Source organism: Tauraco erythrolophus, chromosome 23 (genome assembly GCF_009769465.1).
Source record: "Tauraco erythrolophus isolate bTauEry1 chromosome 23, bTauEry1.pri, whole genome shotgun sequence".
NCBI classification, from domain to species: Eukaryota; Metazoa; Chordata; class Aves; order Musophagiformes; family Musophagidae; genus Tauraco; species Tauraco erythrolophus.
In genome coordinates, this window is record NC_141487.1 from 1,072,331 (window position 1) to 1,092,768 (window position 20,438).

The window sequence follows — 20,438 nt, forward strand, 5'->3', positions numbered from 1 at the left end:
CCCACTCACTTCTATTAAGAGCCTTTTCAGCATCGCCCCTACACCTTGTATCAAGCTTTGGTCTGCTCTAACTGTACGGATTTGCTGCTTCTTGGCATCAGCACCACTCTGATCCTCTCCTTTCCACTCCTACTCCTGCCTACAGGCCACCCTGTCCTCTCTCTCTTCCAAACTCTTGCCTTTAACCCTTAATCCTCCTTAGATCCCTCATCCTGAATCCCTTCATCATTTCTTCCCCTTTTGGCAGGGCTAGCTGCTCTTTCCTTTCTTTTTTAGATCACACAGTAAGAAAGGGGAACAAATTGCATTTAAACCACAGCTGAACGTAGTGGTAAAGATGGGTCTCGCTGCCAGATGGCAGAGCAACTGGAGACCAGTATCTGCGACACGGGCACAGGGCTGCAGCAAAACCCAGCTGCCACGGCGGGGCTGCAGTTGTGGGATGAGTTCAAGAGGAGAAAATTGCAAGGAGGAGAGCAGGGAAGTGGAACAGCTTCTGCCTACAGCAAGAGCAAGACCGCTGGAGGAATAGCAAGCCAGCTCTGTCGCTCACACTCCAAAAAGGAGTTAGGAAGGAGCTCCAAGGAGGTTAAAAACACCACTGAAGGACTGTACAACTGCTTTCTTTCACGTGCACTAAGGGAGTCACTCAGTTTATCCAAGCTCCTACTACGTCCAAAAACACAAGGGAAGGAAATGATGACATTCATACTTCCCGAGCTTTTTCCCCAAGGAAATCAGTCGGCCTCGTCTCCCTCCTGCATGCTAACACCATGGGACTGGCTTCCAGCGCACTTTAATTCGGTTTTGCCACTGAATTAGTGAAAAAAAAAGGACGGCGCAGATGGCAAAGCTGCTCATACCTGTTTAATGCTCCCATCTAAACTGCCTGCGGAGCTCTGCGCCACGAGAACCCTGCTCTCTCTCCGCGCCGTGCCTTGATTCATCCTCAAGGTCTCTTCGAGCGCGCTGCCGCCCCGCTCCCGGGCGCTCAGGATATCTCGCTGCAGCTGGGCAACTTCTTCCAGTAACAACCGTTTTTCTTCACTGCTCTCTTTTAGCTGCTTTTCGAGCTCCTCCCTCTTCTTGTTGCTTTCTAGTAATTGAGAACTTGAAGGAGAAACAGTAAAGGAGAGAGGTAACTATACACATCCCAGGGAAACCACCCTCTGAAGGGGAAAAACTTGGGATACAAGAGTCCAGTGAAACTCTCAAGGCAACGCTCGAGTGTTTCGGAAGGCTCCAAAGGGCATTTAAACCTGGGTCTAGCAGCTCTGGGCAAGGGTCAGTCTTCCCTGGACACTGCCCCACCAAAAAAAACGTGTGTCCAGAGGTTCAGCTCTCAGTTGTTCACAAGTAGGTGAACTGTGGGCTGAGGAAACACTCGCACGGGGCCACGTGAGCCAGTCTGCGCTCACAAGCAGCACGGACGCGCTCGCACAACGCCCCGCTGTACGGAAGTACAAGCTCGGGTCTCCCGATCAAGCTGTCTCACTTATCCCAACCTCAGTTATCCAGGTAACTGAGCTGACTGTAACTAGACTGGATTTAATCCAAGCTTTTACTCATGTGCTGGGGTTCTGGTAGCAGGGGAGGGGCTGCAGAGATAGCCCCTGTAAGGAGATGCTAGAAGCTTCCTCAGCTCCAAAACCAGTTGGACATGTCTCTGTCCAACTAACTTATTTAAGAAGAGGACAAAGCGACCTAAGCCATGCAGGACCTGCTGTGAAGAGAGGGGGGACGTGGGTGAGCCACTACCACTCAACTGGAGATGGCTGCAGCGGTGCAGCTTGGAGAGCTCTGAACTGCCTCGCTCCTGAGGCAGCAGTGGACAGAGTTCATCCTGCCAGGACTGCCGAGGTCCTTTGGGCCGGTCGGGCCCAGCATGGCTGCAGCGGAGAGAGGACTGAGACCTGAGAGAAACGGCCACACAGACACCAAGGACAGTGAAGCTGGAGTGGGAGGAGGTGTGCCGGAGCTGAGATTCCTCTGCAACCCCTGGGGAGATGGCCAGCGGCTCCCCCCGTCACCCATGAGAGACACGGTGGAGCAGAGATGCATCTGCAGTCTCGTGGGAAGGGACTCCACACCGAAGCGGGTGGCTGCTCACTAAGAAGCTGTGACTCCATGGGAAAGCCTGTGCTGGGGCAGTCTGATGGGTAAGGATTGCATCCTGCGGGAAGGACTCACATCGGAGAAGTTTGTGGAGAACTGTCTCCCGTGGGAAGGGACCCCATGCTGGAGCAGGGGAAGGGTGTGAGGAGTCCTCCCCCTTTTAATTTCATAACAAATTAAATTGATTTGTCCCCAGGCTGAATCTGTTTTACCGAGGGCCATGGTCAGTGGGTGATCCCTCCCTGTTCTTGTCTCGACCCTCGGGCCTTTTGTTACAATTTTCTCCTCTCCACCTCACCAGGCAGAGGTGTGAGCAGGCAGCTCCATGGTGCTTAGGTGCCACCTGGGCTAAACGACGACAACTTACTACTGAGAGCCTAAGCATGGATGCTCCAGCTCCATATTGTATTGCTCTACTGAAAAAGGGGGGGTCAAGGAACCTGTAACAACCCTGACACCTGCTCTCCAAGGACAACTGAAATCCACAGCAGGATGTAGATCATCAGCTGCTGGCAGTGGTTAGCCCCAAGGAGCCCTAGTCTATGGGAGCTCTTTGGGACCATATTGGTCCAATACTACCTCACTCCAAGAGTAACAGCCTCTTCCCTAAGGACAGCTCTCACTTATGCCATTCAGAATCCGGAATAGCTGCAGAAAAAATAACAAGTTTACTCCTGACTGATCACGATGTCACTAAGGGAAACGCTTATTCACCAAAATCTCTACGGAGAGCCGATTACACAATAAAGACGACACAAAGCTGCTGTGCCCGTTTTTGCTACAAGCAGCATTTTGGAGATTTTTTGAAAGACTGAAAAAATTAGGCAGCAAAGATAAGGAGCAGAAAATACCATAGGCCTTGTTAAGGTTTACCAGAGCAGTTCTTGTTCATCCCTCAAGTTTTTGATCTGTTCTTCCAAAAGTACTACTTTAGCCTTCTGTTCCTTGTATGTCTTTTCATCCGTACATAGATCTTCATGTTTCTGCTCGAGTTTGTTAATCTGATCTCTTTCTTGTAGGAGTTCAGAGACCTGTAAGGTCAGAAAACACCACAACTTTGATTTTCTTTGGTTGCATGGAAACCTTTTGAGCAGTATAAGGCAAGTCAGGGACTCCATCAAGACGTGGCTCGTGATTCTGTAGCTAAGTTACTGTAGGTCTTCACCCTTGAAGATACCTGTGCAAGTCCTTTTTTCCTGCATGGGAAGTAGCTGCGTGTGAACTATCACCAAATCACATTTCTTTATTTGATTTCATCCTTCTGCTGCCCATCTGTGGGTCTCAGGGCTTTATATCATGTGCCATATTTCTTTACAAAACTAGCAATTCTTGGAAAAACAGGAAGAGTACCAGGTATGTATTCAGCTGTCTTACACAGATAGCATCCTCCATCCAAATCAACCCAAAACAACTTTCTACAGATGGCTGCTCTCCGCTTTCAACGTCACCTAATGCCTTAACACCAGACAATGGCAGACCCACAACCTGAGACATGAAGAGAAGATGTCAAGAGAATAAAAGTGGCAAGAAAGGAAGGCACGAGGAGTGCCTAAGGACACAAACTCCCAGACTGGAGCGGAACCAGAATCTGCGTGGTCTAATATCTGTTGCTAAGCAGTGGTGAAACCAAATCCTTCAAAGAAAAGTGCTATTAAGCCCACTAAACACTAGCAATGACTTTGATTCCTACAGCTTTTTAATCAGTAGCTCTTCCTGAGTATATGCTGGCACTACCATTTCAATTCCAGGTTTTCTTACCTACACCAAGATGAATTTATTTGTATCTGAGTAATATGCACTACCAGGTTCTGTCTGCATCAGACACCGGAACAACGAGGATTTCTTTACATTTCTCACCTCTGCATCTACTAAAGCATTAACTTTTTGTAGCTTCTTATGGGATACACTAATGAGACTCCTGCTTGCTGATGGTCTTTGGAGACTCGGGAAGTTATTACAATGGCTTGTGAACTCAGATTTTGAGTCAGGCAACCCCTGGCGAGGAAACAACAGGAGTTAGCGGATGTAATACGACCCTAACTACAAGCTCAGAAAAAGCTTTCTCCTCTCAAATGTCCAAAAACCTCCTATAAACCAGAAGAAAGTTCCAAACAACTGTAAAGAGCTCTTTGCATAGCATCAGTTCATTGCACATCATTACAACCGACAAGAATAAAAACACTATCCAATTCACTCGCCCATTCCATGTGTTGGACATCCTGACAAACACAACATGGAACAAGCTCAGATCTTGACCTCCAGGTGCGCATCACCCATGAGAACCCGATGATTTCACGCCAAGTTAAGTTCCAGCACTGTGGGTAAACGATTCATCCCAATACAGCTACTCTAGCAAAAGAGAATGAACCCATCTGTGACGTCAGGAATCCCACCAAACACGTGCAAAATCCTGTTTTAAAGATCGTTACAGTCTAACACAGGCCCCCAGGTTTCCTCTCGTGATCCCTTTGATGGAAGAACAGTCCTCTCTTTAGGCAAAATCACCAGGCAACTGATGGCTGAACTACAGCCAGACTTACAGAGCTGTATGATTTTGATTAAGAAGTCCCTGGACCATGAGTAGATTGAACTACTGGGATGCAAAGATTAAAGAGTGACTCTTCCCATTTTCCCCATCATCCCCCAAAATCAGACAATTCCTTTTCACGTGCGTATTCATAGATTGACTTGGCCCTCCCCAAACTGCTCGTTGGCAAGGCTTGGCCTGCATCCCAAGCTTCCTCCATGTGAATTTGTTGCCTAACAGCACTACCAAAGTCCTGTCCTCTAGAGGCCACTGTTCCTCCAGCAAGACTCTTGTGGATGCACAGTTTCGCCAACACTTCAGGACTGTTGTCGTTTTTTACTTATGTTCAAGGAAGTGAGATGGTTTAAGGCCTCTTAGAGTGCTAAAAAATGGGGTTTGTAACAGATGCAAATCCCCGCTTTGCCAGTTTCCCTCAGGTCCCCCTTGTCTACCTGATCCAGGCCACAGATCCGCAGCTCTCCTAAATTTTCAGCCCTTATCTTGCCTACAACTGCACCAACCCTTGTGCAATTTTTCTGGCTTCACACACTCTCTGTCCTCTATGGCCTGGCTGGAAGACAAGAGCACCAGCAGTGTTCCCAGCAGAGACAAACCTGCCAGAAGTCTACCTAGCAGTTAAATTACTTCACGTAGGGCGTGCTGAGGTCCTTAGGGCACGTAACAAACAGCAGCGCCAGGACCCCAGTGAGTTGTTCACGTAGACTTCTGTGACTCTTAGGTGTTCTGACTTCTTCTCATGCCATATTCTGGTTAAGAAAGAATACTGTTGGTATTAAAGGGGACCCATGTTAAACAGATTCAGAATTAGCCAGTTGATCGACCTCAGAAAAGCAGTCGTGGCTAACGGGTAACCGTGATGTTGCTCTGCAGGGAGGTCTTGGCTCAAATCCACCAATACCCTGCCGTGTTGTGACATGGAGAGACAAAAGCTCACCATCATGAGCCTTAGGATCACAAATAATTCTGCAATAAATACCTAAGTCCAAAAAGTTCCCTCTAGAGAAGGGGGCTTTGGCTAAAAACTTTGAGTTACTGTTTTGTTATTAGATTCACTGAAAGGAAAAATAAATTACAGAGCTAGAGACAGTTCCATTAAAGCAGATGGATTTAAAACCATCTACCAAAGAAGGTTTGAAACTGGCTGGACTAGCGAAACGTGTCAAGAGAAGCCAAGCAATGTGCTTGTGGGGCAACTGGGGATGTTTTATGGAGTCATCCAAAGGCAACCGCCTCCTGCAAGGAGTCCCACTGCAGGAGCTCTACATACCTGGCTTCCCAACACCTTCTTCTCAGCCTTCAGATCTTCTCGTAACAGTTCAAGCTCAGATGCAAGTTGCTTTCTCCGTTCTCTCCGCTCCCCCAGCTGACTCCCCAGTTTTTCTATCGTTTCCTGACAGCTTTCCAGCATCTGGAATGAGCAAGATTAAGAGTCACTTCCATGACATCATTTATTCTAGAAAAAGAGAAACAAATTGCAGAAAATATGTCTTCTAGAAAAAACAAGGCTGGGCAAAATGGTTCTTAAAAGTTGCCAGCAGGATTCCCACACCTGGCCGAAGGGCTGGCTGGATATCTCTGAAGGCCTCGAGCTTCCACCTGACCCAAGATACCTTGAGAAGGTCATCTGCCACGTGTAATAAGCTCTGTCTGGCTTCGACACCTGGCAGATCCAACTGGCTGGCAAACAACTGGGGAGCAAACAAGCTCCTCAGCTTGCAGTGCTGAAGGTGAGACAATCTCGTGAGAGAGATGAGTTCTCAGGGAGATATTATTGGCACGTTGGCTGCTTCCTCCAAAGACATCTGTCTTGCATAAGCTGATGGGCTACAAATACTCACAAGAGAGTGACAAAGAGCATCCACAGGAGATGCTCATTTAATACATTTCTAAACAAAACCATTTCTTTCCCAAGGAAAACCTCTTACCTCTTGCATCTCTTGTGCTCCAGATGATGCCTCCTCTTCCCCACTCATCTCAGTTTTCTTCTTCTGCACCTCAAGTAACTCTGTCTCTAAACTTGTGATCTTACCATGGAAAAAAGACAAGTTAAAACCAAAGCAGTACTCACAACCAGTACTAAACGCACAACTGGTACTAAACTGCTCCTTGTGCCACTATTACAGAATAAGCCCCATGTTTGGAAGCAAGGCGTAGGAGGGGACGTGGACAGCCGCCAGCGTGGGCTGGCTCCAGCTCACATCTTTCATCCTGGTGCTTTAAAGAGCGAAGGAGTCGCCCAAGGCCAAGTCAGAAAATGAAAGAACCCTGCTCCGCAAAAGGAGAGAAACGACCCAGGCACATGGTGAAAATTCAAGGCCTCCACAGCTTGTGGGCCTTCCACGTGCTGCTCTCCCAACACAGAGGCCACCGTGAGACCCTGATTTATACTGTGGGCCATCCTCCTTGCCCATGTTGTTGCAGTGCCCACTCCACTGCAGCTCATCTCATCCAAGCAGATGTTCGACCTGGTCCACCAGGACTTGTCCTGGTCCCTCCACCACTCAAGGGATGTTGTAACTCCTCCGCACAAGGCTCCGAGGGCTCTCGACTTGAGCCAGCAAAACGCTGACCTCTGCTCTTCTCCTGGCAGCCAAGAGTTTGTCCAGACAAGTGCTCACTCTGCATTTGCACCATGCCCCCCCGAGGCATCTACCCTTGTGGGGGAATCTCATGGGAATAATTATTAGTCCTGTGGCTTTAAAGGGCTTAAAAAAGAGGCAGGAGCAGGCCAGCTTCTCCTCCCCACTACGGTCCCCACAGACCCTTCTGCAAAATTCGACTCTTGGCACTCACAGCCACTCTGCTCCGCTGCCAGCCAGCACGGCATTCAGCAGCCTTTCCTTTCAGCTCCGGACGCTCCGAAGAAAGTTTGTGCAGGTTTTCTTCTTTCTGAACCACCAAGCTGGCCTCCCCACCGCCCAAGCTGGGCCTCCACTGAACCAGAGCGAATGGGGACACTGGAAGGAGATGGAGTCCAGCTGATCCAGCTTCATCTGTACACGGCACACGCCGTACTCATCCAAGGAACGTCCCTCACTCCACTCAAACACATGAGTGTATGGTGAAGCGTATACGATGCCTCATGCCTTTCTCACCCTCCTTTCTTTCCACTTGTTCAGAGGTCATTCTTCATTCCTTTCCAATGGGAAGCCAAAGCCAAAGAAGTGCCAAGTCTCTGCCAATCGCAGCCTGTTTCAAGTGGTCGCAAGGCAGCATGTCAAAGCCCAGGAGCTCTGCTTTCACTGGCAGCCTTCAAGCACAAGATGCCTCTGTGGAAGCTCCCAGCAGAGAACGATCTCTAACAGAGGAAAGCTGCTGTGTTGCTGATTTTAAAGACAGATGATGTTATCCAACCTAGGTGTTAAGAGGGTATTGGTGGGGTGAAACAGCCCGGCCTCTTACAGAAGAGCTAGAGGGCAATAAATCCCCCTCCTCTTGCATGATGAGATGATAGTTTGAGGTTCAACAGGACGTTGGAGCTGTGGAAGGGATCTCAAAAGCACAATAAACCTCCTCTTCCCATCCCCCAGCCAACCTTTGGTCATGAAGTTGATACCCATCTATGTGTTTCCATCATTTTGCTTATCTTTCCTCCGAGCTGCTAACTTTTAAGCATTTAAGTTGCGCTCAAAGCCCAGTGCCAACAGCAGAACAATACTTACATTGTATCCTGGTGTCCTCGTTCCGAGTCAGTGACCTAATCAGCCCAGATTTTTGTAGGTGTGCCAAAACAGAAAAGAATTCCAAGTCCTTCTCACATGGGGCAGCCTGGCAAGCACCCAGCAGCGCGGCTTTCTCCAGGCTCCCGTGCACCTGCCTTCGTGCAGTCCTTCCCTCGTTACCTCCAAGGCACCCAAAAGCCCCTCAGAGATGAAGGGTGCAGCTCTGCAGCCCTCCACCTCAGTGGATGCTGGATCTAACCAAGGGTTAACCCACCTCCTCTTCCATCCCACAATCTGCCCGTCTCTCCTCCGCTGCCCCGCATGCCTCATTTCTGTCTCTCTCTCAGCTACGGCGGCTGCCAAGCTCATGCCAGCCAAAATGCCTTGCATCTCCTTGGCGACGCGGTGTTCACCCTGCGTCCCCCAACGCAGCGTTCCCAGGGACCCGTCTAACAACGCGCTGAGCGAAGGAGGGATTTCTCCGAACTGGAAACGCGCCGTGTTTGATTTGCGAAGGGCTGTGTTTATTCCGCTTCGGTGAGAAAGTGGGAAACGTTTTGGCATGTGCTGAGCAAACCCTGATGGAAACAAAAGCGCGGTCGTGGGGGGTAGACCTTTCCCCGTTCCCATCAGAGCGCCTGCCCTTGGCTCCTCAGCTACACACTTAGGAACATGACGTCTGCTGGCATCCTTCACTAAGGAACTGGAACACGCCTTCGGTCTGTCTCACTGTATTTAGAGACTTTTCCCTCCCAGCCAGAGGCTCCTGACAAGTGATTCACCTTCTCTTCCCTCGAACGATTTGTCTGGGAGATGTGTGGCTGCTTTGGCGTTCACACGGGATACGCCTTCACACCCGTCCCATCTCCTGCATGATGGTTTATCACAACAGCCAGTGTACGGACACGTCTGAGCGCCGCTCACTCCTGACTGAAAACTGGTCTGCGCCCTTCCTTCTCACCTCAGGAACCCAAGGTCCTCGACGGACTGGTCCTGCTGCCTGGCAATCCAGGACCGTGATCACTGCAGAGAGCATGTCAACCACAGAAGGGAGAGGGCAACTCAGCCCAAGGAAGGAAGAGCTTTTGGCCAGGCAGCAGGGCTTTATCCAAAGGAAAAGACCTCCTCAGCCAGACTTTTTGGTGAAAATCCCACCTACCCAACTAGCAAGACCAACTTCTGGCTTCCTCTGTTCCCTCTGGCTATAAATTCTTCATCTGTCCCCCCTGTAAGGGGTCACATACCCTGGCAGGGATGCTGCACAAACGCTGCCAATGGTGTTTATCCTGGGGGCAAACAGTGGCAAACCAGCCAGCAAGCACAGGTGCTCCTCACAGAGCTACCTCCAGAGGGATGGAGAGTCCATCCAGTAAGTCGAGGCTAAAGACCACTCTGACAAAGGCAGCATCAGGCTGAGAAGCTTCAGCAATAACTTCATCTTTGCTCAGAATGTGGATGGAGGTGGCTCTGCAGGTGTGGCAAGGAGGCCTCTAACGTTGCCATGGTTCTGCTACACCAGAAAATCAACATGGTGCTTCACCTCTGCAGTTTCCCAGAGGTTCTCTGACTGTCACGTGCAAATGACTGGAAGAAGCAAAGACTTTCTATCAACCTCCTAAAGTCAAAGGATGATCTGAGTGGACTTCTCCCGTTAACAGCAAAAGATCCAGATTGCCCTGGGATGAGGGTGCCCAAAATCAAGTAGGATATGGGTTAGGAAGAGACAAGATTGAGCAGAGCTTCTTCAGATGGATCAGCTTATCATAGCTCTTCAAAAATACATGTCCAGCCATGCCTTCCAATCAACAGCAGATGCTGCACCAAGAGATAACAGGTGATGAGAGAAACTCACTGTCCCCTCACATTTGTCATTTTCAGCAGGGATGTCCCCAGGCAGTGCAGATCCTGGCCACCCACACCCAGAAGTGCCTCGGTGTTTGACACGTGGGCTTACAGGTCTCCAAGATGCAGTGTTTGGGAAAAAGCCAGAAGTGCCATCTTTTGTCACCAGCACGCTTAACTGGCGACTTCTCCTGGAATCAAGGAGCATCGGTGTCTCGCGCTGACTATTTTCATCTGATCGACAGGTCTCAAGATGGGTTAAGGATTCAAGTCAAACTCTGGACTTCTATCATGGGTGCCAGGTTAAGGGACACTGAGCCTCAAGAGGACTTGGGGCTTCCTGGAACTTGCTCTCAGCATGAACTACAGGCAGCAGAAGTAACGATCCAACATGGAAAAGCAGTTCCTGCAGGACACCAATGCTGAAGTCTGGCAGGAGCACTGATGCTGTCTGCGACAGCCTCTCAGGGGAAAGAATCATAGAATGGTTAGGGCTGGAAGGGACCTTCAAAGGTCATCTAGTCCACCCCCCCTGCAAGGAACAGGGATATCTCCAACTAGATCAGGTTGCTCAGGGCCTCGTCCAACCTGGCCTTGAACGTCTCCAGGGATGGAGCATCCACCACCTCTCTGGGCAACCTGTTCCAGTGTTCTACCACTCTCATGGTAAAAAATTTTTTCCTAATATCCAACCTGAATCTACCTCCCTCTATTTTAAAACCATTACCCCTTGTCCTATCACAACAGGCCCTCCTCAACAGCCTCTCCCCATCTTTTCTGTAGGCCCCCTTGAGGTACTGGAAGACTGCTATAAGGTCACCCCGGAGCCTCCTCTTCTCCAGGCTGAACAGCCCCAACTCTTTCAGCCTGTCCTCATAGGAAAGGTGCTCCAGCCCTCTGATCATCTTCGTGGCCCTCCTCTGGACCCTCTCCAACTGGTCCATGTCCTTCTTATGTTGGGGGCTTCAGAACTGGACGCAGTACTCCAGGTGAGGTCTCACGAGGGCAGAGTAGAGGGGGAGAATCACCTCCCTCGACCTGCTGGCCACGCTCCTCTTGATGCAGCCCAGGACGCGGTTGGCCTTCTGGGCCGCAAGAGCACATTGCCGGCTCATATTGAGCTTCTCGTCCACCAGTACTCCCAAGTCCTTCTCCTCAGGGCTGCTCTCGATCCATTCATGTTGTAGCTTCTAAGCTACAACAGGTTCAGAAGCAATAGCTCCAGAGCAGAAAGATGCAACTTGAACTGGAAACAAAAAGGCTTTGCTTCAGCCTAGCCAAGAAACGGCAGAGTGCACAGTCCACACGTAGAGAACGGCTGTACGGGAAGGGAGCGTTGCCTGGTCGCACTCCTGCGGATGCGGGAGGTACGTCAGCTCGTTAACCGTGCTTGCCCGAGCACCAGGGAGTAGGGACAGGAGCTGGAAAAGACAATGCTGCTGTGACACTGAAGGAATCTGCACCACTAAGTAGGTGTCATTTACTCACGGCTGGGTTTTTTTCCTTCTTTTCCCCTCTTTTCAGAAACCAGCAGATTTTGCTAGCTGCATTTCTTGTCAAACTAAACAAAGCAGCATGCAGGTTCAGGTCAAACATTATTTCATTTTACCAATCAATATGCAGACAGAAAAGCAGCTAGACTTCAACAAAACCCACACGGTATTTCTTCCATCCCTTACTTACTTTCCAGTGAAGTCCCTCCGCTTCACTCTCTAACTGTTCCTTCTCCTGCTTGGTTTGGTTCTGCGTCTCTCCCAGAATTGATTCCAGCTCTTCATTGCGCTCAGCCAAACCCTCGTGTTCCTGCTCCAGTTTTTGCAGCTTGTGAAGGAGCTGTGAATTCCTGCCTTCCACGTTTTCCATCGCCTCTCGGCACCTACGCACAAAAGACGGGCATCAACCAAGGCCAGAACTGCTACGTAAACACACTGACACACATCCCAACTGTTTGGCACTGGCGAGGAAGAGCCAACGTGTCTTCCACTATGGAACATTACTGTCCTGCAAATTTCGAGTCTCCCATCCAGCATGACCTGTGCCTGCTCTTATTTAGGTGATGGTGCATGGGAATTATTGGTGACGAGCTCTGCACAAGTAACGATGAGGGTCCAGGGAGAGAACTGGTCAGGGCACAAGGACGCTGAGAGCAGACAGGCAACAGCAAACTCGACTGCTTGGGGTGGGGGAACAGGCTTGGGCATTTGGAGGGAAAAAGAGTGAGAGGGATGGGACTGGATCCCCTTTCCTTCTTCAACCTGCTAGAAGACGCTTAGCAGCAACAGCTTCCTGAGCAGGCCACAGGAGAATGAAGCTTCGACTCCCCTTAAAAATCCCAGTTTACATATTTATAAATCTGAAAGTCAAGTGTTTTGGTACACTCCCTGGACAGCACCCAAATCTAGAGAAGCTTCCAGCAGCAAAACAATCTTGAAAAGAACACTGCTGTCTGCAGACAGCCACGAAAGCCCAAGTCTATTTTTTAAGGAAAGCAACAAAGTGGAGAAAGTGCCAGAAAACAGCCCGCGTTCTGGATACCAAGGGCTACAGAGCCACTCAGGACTACACTGCCTCCAAACTCTCTGAGGAGGAACAAAGAGGTGCCCAAGAGTATCTCAAAGAGCCCAATACTTAAATGCCCTCTGCAAGAGAAGCAGAGAAGACGACCAGCAAGAGCACCAGATAACCACCCTGAAAATACAACAGGTGAAGGAGGATTTCGAGATTGCTCACCTTTTATGAAGTGTTTCACTACCCTGGTATCTTTCTTCTTGATCTGAGACAGCTCTGCCTGAAACAGGGTCCCCTTCAGCCCTCCCTTCATCCTTTGTGCCCTGTGTCTCAGGAGAAAAGGAGAAGTTGGCACATAATTAGGACTGAACTCTTAGCACAACGTGATTCCAAAGCTACCCGAGTCTCTGGTGAACAAACAGGACAACGAGAAAACATGAGCTGCATCTGCTACTCTGTCTGCATTAGAGAATCCACCAGCCATAGGAGAAAAAAAACCCTAAATCCATACCACTACGAGGGCACTGGTGGGTATTAGCTTACGTCACCAGACACGCTCCACACATTACAGTATCTGTCACGCCCAGCATCAATCCTGCCTCACACCCGCGCAGGACGCACGGACAGACAGAAAGCAGAACACACGTTTCTGCGCGACAAGGGTGCGTCTTCATTGAGGGCACGGGGCTGAAATGCAGAGTGGGGCCCCTCTGCTCCACCTGCCTCCCAGAACAGCAAACAAAAGCCGTTGCAGATACCTGCAGGGAGCACGCTGCGACTGCTTCGGTCTCGGCCGGCGCAGCCCGTGGCGGTCCCTGCTTCTCGCTCTTCTGATACTGGCAGATCTCCTCCTGCAGCTGCTCAACCTTCACAAGGAAAACACTTGCTTTTGGTTTTGTTGAACGTTCGTTCTGCTGTCTCAGAGAATTAAGATTCCCCTCAACCTTGCGTGCAGATGAACGGCAGGTTTGTTAATAATAACGGCTCAGCTGGAGGGACTGGTTTGGGTCAGGTGGCTGCTCCAGCTGGGCGGCCTCAGACCATTGGGAGAGGGAAAGAGCAGGGAAAGAGGGAACGCCGCGCGGCGGCCAAGGCGAGCGGCTTTTCTTCGTGTCTTTCAGTGACGGATCACACACACGTCGTGCACCCTTCCCTGACCAGGGCGGCGGGCAGGGGGCACACAGATCACAGCCGCTGCTCCTGGGGCACCTCTGAGTCTCTGCTGCTCTCGGCAGGACCCACAGAACGTTCTCACGCTCGGCAGGAGCCGCTCACGTCGCACGGCCGCTTGTCGCACGCTCACTCCTGGCCACCACCTGCAGCAGTAGCCGGCAGGCCAGCCCGGCCGTTTCCTCGGAAGCCCGGGGCTCGCACCGGGGTGGCTCCTGGATGGGTGTTTGTGAAGTCCCGCAGACAGCGCTCACCTTCCGTCGGATGCAGACACAACCCTGTCTTCAAGGGTGCCCAGCAGCACCCGTGGGTGCTGCCTGAGCCTCACGCAGCCGACAGCAGGGCCCTTGCACAGGTTCAGCGGACCGTTGGTGGCCCAGGTTGACCGTTGGTGGCCCAGGTTGACCGTTGGTGGCCCAGGTTGACCATTGGTGGCCCAGGTTTACTGTTGGTGGCCCAGGTTGACTATTGGTGGCCCAGGTTGACCATTTTTTGCAGATTTAACAGCGCTGCGAGTCTCTGGAGCCATCGGCCCTTGCAGAGCTTTCACACGCCACCTTCTCAGCGTGCGTCTGCCCTTTCTCCCGCCTCGTGCCATGCCCCATCCACACCCACAGGCTCCTGCACAGCCCACCCACACGGACTCTCTTCTGCCTGCCTGACCTCGAACCCTGCGTGCTTAAGGGTCAACACTCCAACAAGTGGAGCCCACGGCAGGGACGAGGTCGGTCTCCCACAGACCACCAAACCAGAGCCAACTGGCCAGCCTGCTGCTCACCCGGCTGGCCATAACTCACAGGCAGAAAAAAAGATTTCAGGGTGCAGAACTCCCGTGGCTCAGAATAAAGTACGTTTTCAGCTGCTACAAATGAAAAATCCTGGGTTTCTAACTTTTAGGCCAAAAGTTAAACATTATTCCTAAGGAATAAAGGCAATTTGCTGTGAGCTTAACAACATGGTTGGTTGGAAGTGATCTCAGTTGGCCACATTTTTTTCTGTACAGAGAAAACAATACTTTACAGGTATCTCTATGTTTTTTCTGTATACATATTTCTTTTCATATATATATATAAACTTGTATATATATAACTTGTATATATATATGTATGTATATATGTATGTGTGTATATATATAACTTGTATATATATATATAACATATATATATTTTTTTATATATATATATATATAAACTTGTGCATGTATACCGAGTCACTGAAAGAAGCAACATCCTAAAGCAAATAAAAAAGTTATTTGGCAGAACAAAAACTGTAAACTGAGGAATGTGAATTAAATTACATAGTATTTTTTTGCAGATCCAGAAACAGACTGTCCTCTAAATACAAGGTTTGAGATTACAGCCATGCTTTGACGCTATGCTAAGGGAGAACCAGCAACTTTTTTAAATGCATGGAACAGAAGTACGTACTAAAATTTTTAAATCCTCAAATGTGAATAAATTATATTCCAGAAAGTATGTCTTCAATATTATTGTAAAGAGATGGGCATGGTATTCTCAGAGATCCTTATATGGATTTAAAAATACTCATTTTAATCCAAGAGACTCACAAAAGAGCTGCTGAGCTCTCTGTGCTGGGATGGCATCAGCAATTATAGGCTGCTGCTGGACTGATACAAAGAATTTGAGAGTTAAGAACAGAAACTGGGAATTTGTGCCAAATGACACATTTTAATGGGAAACAGACTGTTATGTTCATTCACTATTGACAGTGTCAGGAAGGAACTATCTCGTTGATAAAGATTACTACATTTAAAGAATCCTGAATTTATTAAGTCAAATATTAAACTACTAGTAATGACATCCACTTCAGAAAGCTCACACAAAACAGAGCAATTTTATCTTCTACTGAGCAAATCCACGTAGCCACATTGAAAAGCCAAAGAGGCCGAGTGGTATAAGCATAAATTAAAATGCTTAATTTTAATTAAGACATAATTAAAGACATAAGCATAAATTAAAAATTGTTCAAAGAACGGCTAGGGGTTGGGGTTTAGACTAAACTTATTTGCTGTCTTTAATAACAGTCCCTAAGGAAAGGTAGAAATGTTGCTTACTCTGTTTATCCACTTAAATTTGTGCCAACATTGGCTCGTAACAGCACCGAGCTGGTGCACGGTGGGCACGGAAAACACGGATTTCAGGACCCCCTCTGCAGACCCTCAAGCACGTGCTCAGTTTGAGCCCATTCTGTGTTCGGTGAAGCACTGAACTCTTCCTGCACTGCAGGATGCTACAAGAGCTGAATTGTTGCAGGGCTGGTTAACTCTTTGGTTATTTATTCTGCCCATTTTCCAAAGTTTCTTACTTCAGGAGCCACGAAACATCAGAACCGCCGCTCCAGAAAGACACGCTATAGAAAAGCGAGGGGAAATAGAGAAGGAGGGCAGGCCAAGGAGCAGGGCTGGGCATCTGGAGCCAGCCCGAGACTGCTGGCCACGCAGAGACCCATCGGTGCCCCAGCAGAGCCAGAGACCCAGCAGCAGGAAATGGGTACGCACCAGATCAAGGAACGCTTTTCTTTCCAAGTCGAGCGTCTGGACGCGCGCTCGCAGCGCCAGAATTTCCTGGTCCAGTCTGCTGTTGTGCTCCATGGCCTCCTCTAGCTCAGTCCTGTCTGTACAGAACAGGGAAAGAAAGTGGTCACCAACCCTGGGCTGGACTTTGACCTCCACCAAGCGGGGCTGTCGCATGAATAAGGTTTCTGAAATTGCATTGCCCTTACGCGCAGGTGTACGCGTGCGACGGCCCAGAGGGCAGTTCCCTGGACATATGGGAACACATTCCCTCACTCCATTCCCTTACTCAAATAGTAGAGGTTTATGTTTCTGGAGGTTGAATGGCAGTGCTGTGTTTATTATGGGAGCACAGCAGTCTCTCCAGAGTTATTCTGAGTTGTGATAGGACAAGGGGTAATGGTTTTAAAATAGAGGGAGGTAGATTCAGGTTGGATATTAGGAAAAAATTTTTTACCATAAGAGTTGTAGAACACTGGAACAGGTTGCCCAGAGAGGTGGTGGATGCTCCATCCCTGGAGACGTTCAAGGCCAGGTTGGACGAGGCCCTGAGCAACCTGATCTAGTTGGAGATATCCCTGTTCCTTGGGGGGGGGTTGGACTAGATGACCTTTGAAGGTCCCTTCCAGCCCTAACCATTCTATGATTCTATGATTCCAGGGACTCAGTTTACCTCTAGATCATGGAACATGCCTCAGCTCAGGTATTTAGGTATGGGTTTCACAAACAGTTAGGGTAAGTTTTGAAAAACTCAAACAGCCATATTTCTTCTTTTCATCATAAAATTCATAATTTGCTGCTGCAAGCAGAAACACAGTCACCATTAACATGAAATGGCCAGTACAGGAAAAATTACGGCCGCGTACCAACCCTTCAAGCCTCCATCAATCAGCAGATGCAGCCATCACACCCATTAACCCAGACTCTCCAGTATTTCAAGTGCAAGAAACAGGAAAAGATGTTTGTATTGGGAGCATGCTGGCAGAAACGTGTCTGAGTACACACTGGTCTCCTAATCCTAAATAAAACTAGTGAGAAGACAGTTTTCCTTACAGAAAAGGTGAACAAAGATTTTTCCCTTTTCAGCTTAATGCTAAGCACAGGAAATTTCAGCTTAAATCTGACTTTTATTCGGGCAAAAATAAAAACATACCTTCTTTCTTGGTCCCAATCTGGGAAAAAAAAAAAAAAAAAAACACAAAAAAAATCCCCAAAAACACAACCCCAAACCCCTGTTTCAAATAAAGATTTTGATATTGGATTTTCAGTTTTATAATTTAAACTAAAAGGCAAGGAATACCTTCTACCAAAGCATTCATTTTGCTGAAAAGTGTGTTTATCACTATGGAAAATCTTGGTAAAATTCTGGATTTTCTCTGCTTGTGAGCACCATGACTTACCCCTCTCTCTCCATTCGTTCACCCCTTCTTCCCGGCTCTCGGGTGCTTGCAGGGCTGACCGCGAGGCCGATTCTACGAGGACAAAAAAGGACACTTTTGCCGTGGCAGTCCATCCGTTTGCTTCTGAACACTGAACTCTGCGACGTTTTTGATGCACTTTGTTAAATACAGAGTTGAAGGAAAACTAAAGAAAAGAGCATTTAAAGCAGCAGAGAGCTAGGCACACAATTTAAAATCTCTAATCGCAAAGAGCCAATAACTGGGGTACAAACTGGCCAGGAGCAAGCGTGTATTTTCTCTTCGGTGCAAGAAGCAAGCAAGTTGTCATCGAACCAAAATACACTGCTGAAGGGGAGTTTTACTAAAGATCAGACATTTCATTTTAGGTTTATATTAGAAAATCAATTTATTTACAGAGCAGTTGGCTCCGAAGCTCATCAGGAGGAGAAGGCACACTGATTTACATCACCGGGGAGGCCACTAAGATGTCATAACACTGATTTTGCACACTAATGCCCCCGGCATAACAAATCACACAGGCAGAACAAGCATTAAACCCTTACTCACAGTTTGGGAAGCCTTATATTCGTTGGATACTTCAGAAGATTACAGAACACAGATTTCCCCAAGCAGGCTACGATCCACTGCGAAGAGCCGCACGCTGCAGCCCGTCCGTGGCCTGGAGAAGCCGCACGGTTTGGAGGCTGCGGCACAACGCTCGCCCCATCCCCAGGGACGCGTGTGCACCGATCGATACACAAAGCCGATGCTCACAGAGTGCTCCTTTCCCTGCCTTTGATGACAAGGCTGTGAATGATGGGTTTGGAGGCTGGCTAGAAGGTTTAGTGAGGTCTGAGTGCCGTGCGTGAGCTGCGAGGTTGGCATTAGGACCTGCGATGCGCACACAGACCCTGCCCAGGTGGTACCAGTCACCTCAGGCAAGTTAGTCTCTGCGAAGGCACGTGGGGCAGAAACGTGTCATCTCATCGTGTTTTGCTGTTCTCCACTGAAATTCTGCATCACAGATTTTTCGGACAACATAAGAAACCCAGAGAAAAAGCATCCAGAAACCAGTGTTCTGCTCGGAAAATCTCCTGTAGGAGGGCTAGGGTCAGGGTAAAGCAGCTGGCTTTAGGGAGCACTCCAGTAGGAGCTTTATCAAGTAGTTTCATTTTCCTCCAGAAAACTGTTTGTTTTTACAGTCAGTATTAAAAAAAAAAAATATTTTAGGGCTGGTCAACAGCAGTTATTTCAAGAAGGAGGTTAAGCAACTATGAGCAGTGAAAAGAATTGAACCAGTCACTTCAAGACTGCTGGTTACGAGCACTTCCTAACAACTCATAAGGAGGCAGCATCCCAAACACAGCATCTGGAGAACTCTGAGACGAGTGGTCCAGCTGTGCTAACACTGTGGACACCTTATTTCACCTATTCTCTTTCTGGACCAAGTTGTCATTCCCTCTCCATCCCCTCCTAGGGCAGGAATTTCTCCCTGTGTACGAGCCAGGGAGAAGTCATCAGCCAAGACACCACCGCTGTAATCCCGGATCAGATAATTCCATGTCACAGCTTCCCCTGCTCAGCATTCACTGACTCCTGGCTCTGTTAACTGCATCCAGATCTCCGAGGTACCAGGCTGACATCTGACACTGATTTTCCCACGTTATGAGCGGAGAGGATGCAGGAGAGCTTTCCTCCAGCTCCCCCAAGGCTTACACTAACGAGAGGTGGGCTAAATGAAGGCCAGTAATTAGGAGTGGCCACAAGAGAACCACTTACTGATTTTGCTCTGGTCCCTTCTTCGTGCATCCAGCTTGTCTGTCAACCTCTGGATCTCTTCCTGGGCCATCAGCAGCCTCTGTGAGACCTCACCCAGCTCTTGTTCAGCTCTTGTGCGTAAAGCTTGTTCCCTGCCCAGCTCTCCCCTGTAGAACTGAAACACAAGGGCTAATGCTCCAACAGAAATGAGATAACCCTCCCAGGGAGGCAAACAAGGCAGGTCCCCCCTCCACACTATTCCTGACCTGCCAGAGCAGGGCTGGCAACACCAACTGAAAGCAGGTGATCTCGGGGAAGCCACTGCAGAGGCAGGAGGTTGACACGCAGTGGATTACGCTCTTCACCACAGACACATGCGAGAACACGGGTGTTACACAGCATGCCATGGCTGTTTCCCTACACAAAGCTCTGTTTTCTCTTCCTTGAGACAATGCCATGAATTACGATGCGTTTGCAAACACATAATATATGGGAGGCTTTTCCAAGCAAGGGGTTCCACTGCACCCTGCGAGAGTTTGCTCCAAGGAAAAGCCAATTCTGCGTGTTCGTGGTCCCATGGCTGCTGTGAGAGGCAGCCCCAAGGCAGCCTGGCACTGCTCACCTCCTCTTCCACTCTGCACTTGATCCCACAGTGCAGGAGGAAGACACTGCTCCCACTGACCTGTGCTTCTGCAGAAAAGTCAAGTCAGCTGATATAAAAGGAGCTATTTCTCAGCCCCTGGCTTTGGTCCACTCATCTCCAATGACATTTCTTTGAGACAGCATTAAAGGCAGGTGAGTGCTTACAAGCCAGCCCTGACCCAAAGCTGGTGAGACCTTAACCCTGGCACTCAGCAATTAACTCATGCGTAGCACCAGGCTGATGTGGCTGCACAGCCTGA

General features: G+C 49.1%; 1 protein-coding gene across 1 annotated transcript in view; it reads right to left on the reverse strand.

The window, feature by feature from the left end:
* The window catches only part of CCDC30 (coiled-coil domain containing 30), a 45,963-nt gene that overhangs the window by 15,892 nt on the left and 9,633 nt on the right, over positions 1–20,438 (reverse strand). Inside the window, exons 6-15 of the mRNA XM_086625638.1 lie at positions 19,558–19,711; positions 17,779–17,850; positions 16,364–16,479; positions 13,434–13,541; positions 12,898–13,004; positions 11,851–12,043; positions 6,589–6,687; positions 5,931–6,071; positions 2,989–3,146; positions 864–1,110 (exon numbers count right to left, since the gene is read on the reverse strand). Coding sequence (XP_086481764.1) covers positions 864–1,110; positions 2,989–3,146; positions 5,931–6,071; positions 6,589–6,687; positions 11,851–12,043; positions 12,898–13,004; positions 13,434–13,541; positions 16,364–16,479; positions 17,779–17,850; positions 19,558–19,711 — 1,395 coding nt within the window. The remainder of the gene's footprint in view (positions 1–863; positions 1,111–2,988; positions 3,147–5,930; positions 6,072–6,588; positions 6,688–11,850; positions 12,044–12,897; positions 13,005–13,433; positions 13,542–16,363; positions 16,480–17,778; positions 17,851–19,557; positions 19,712–20,438) is intronic.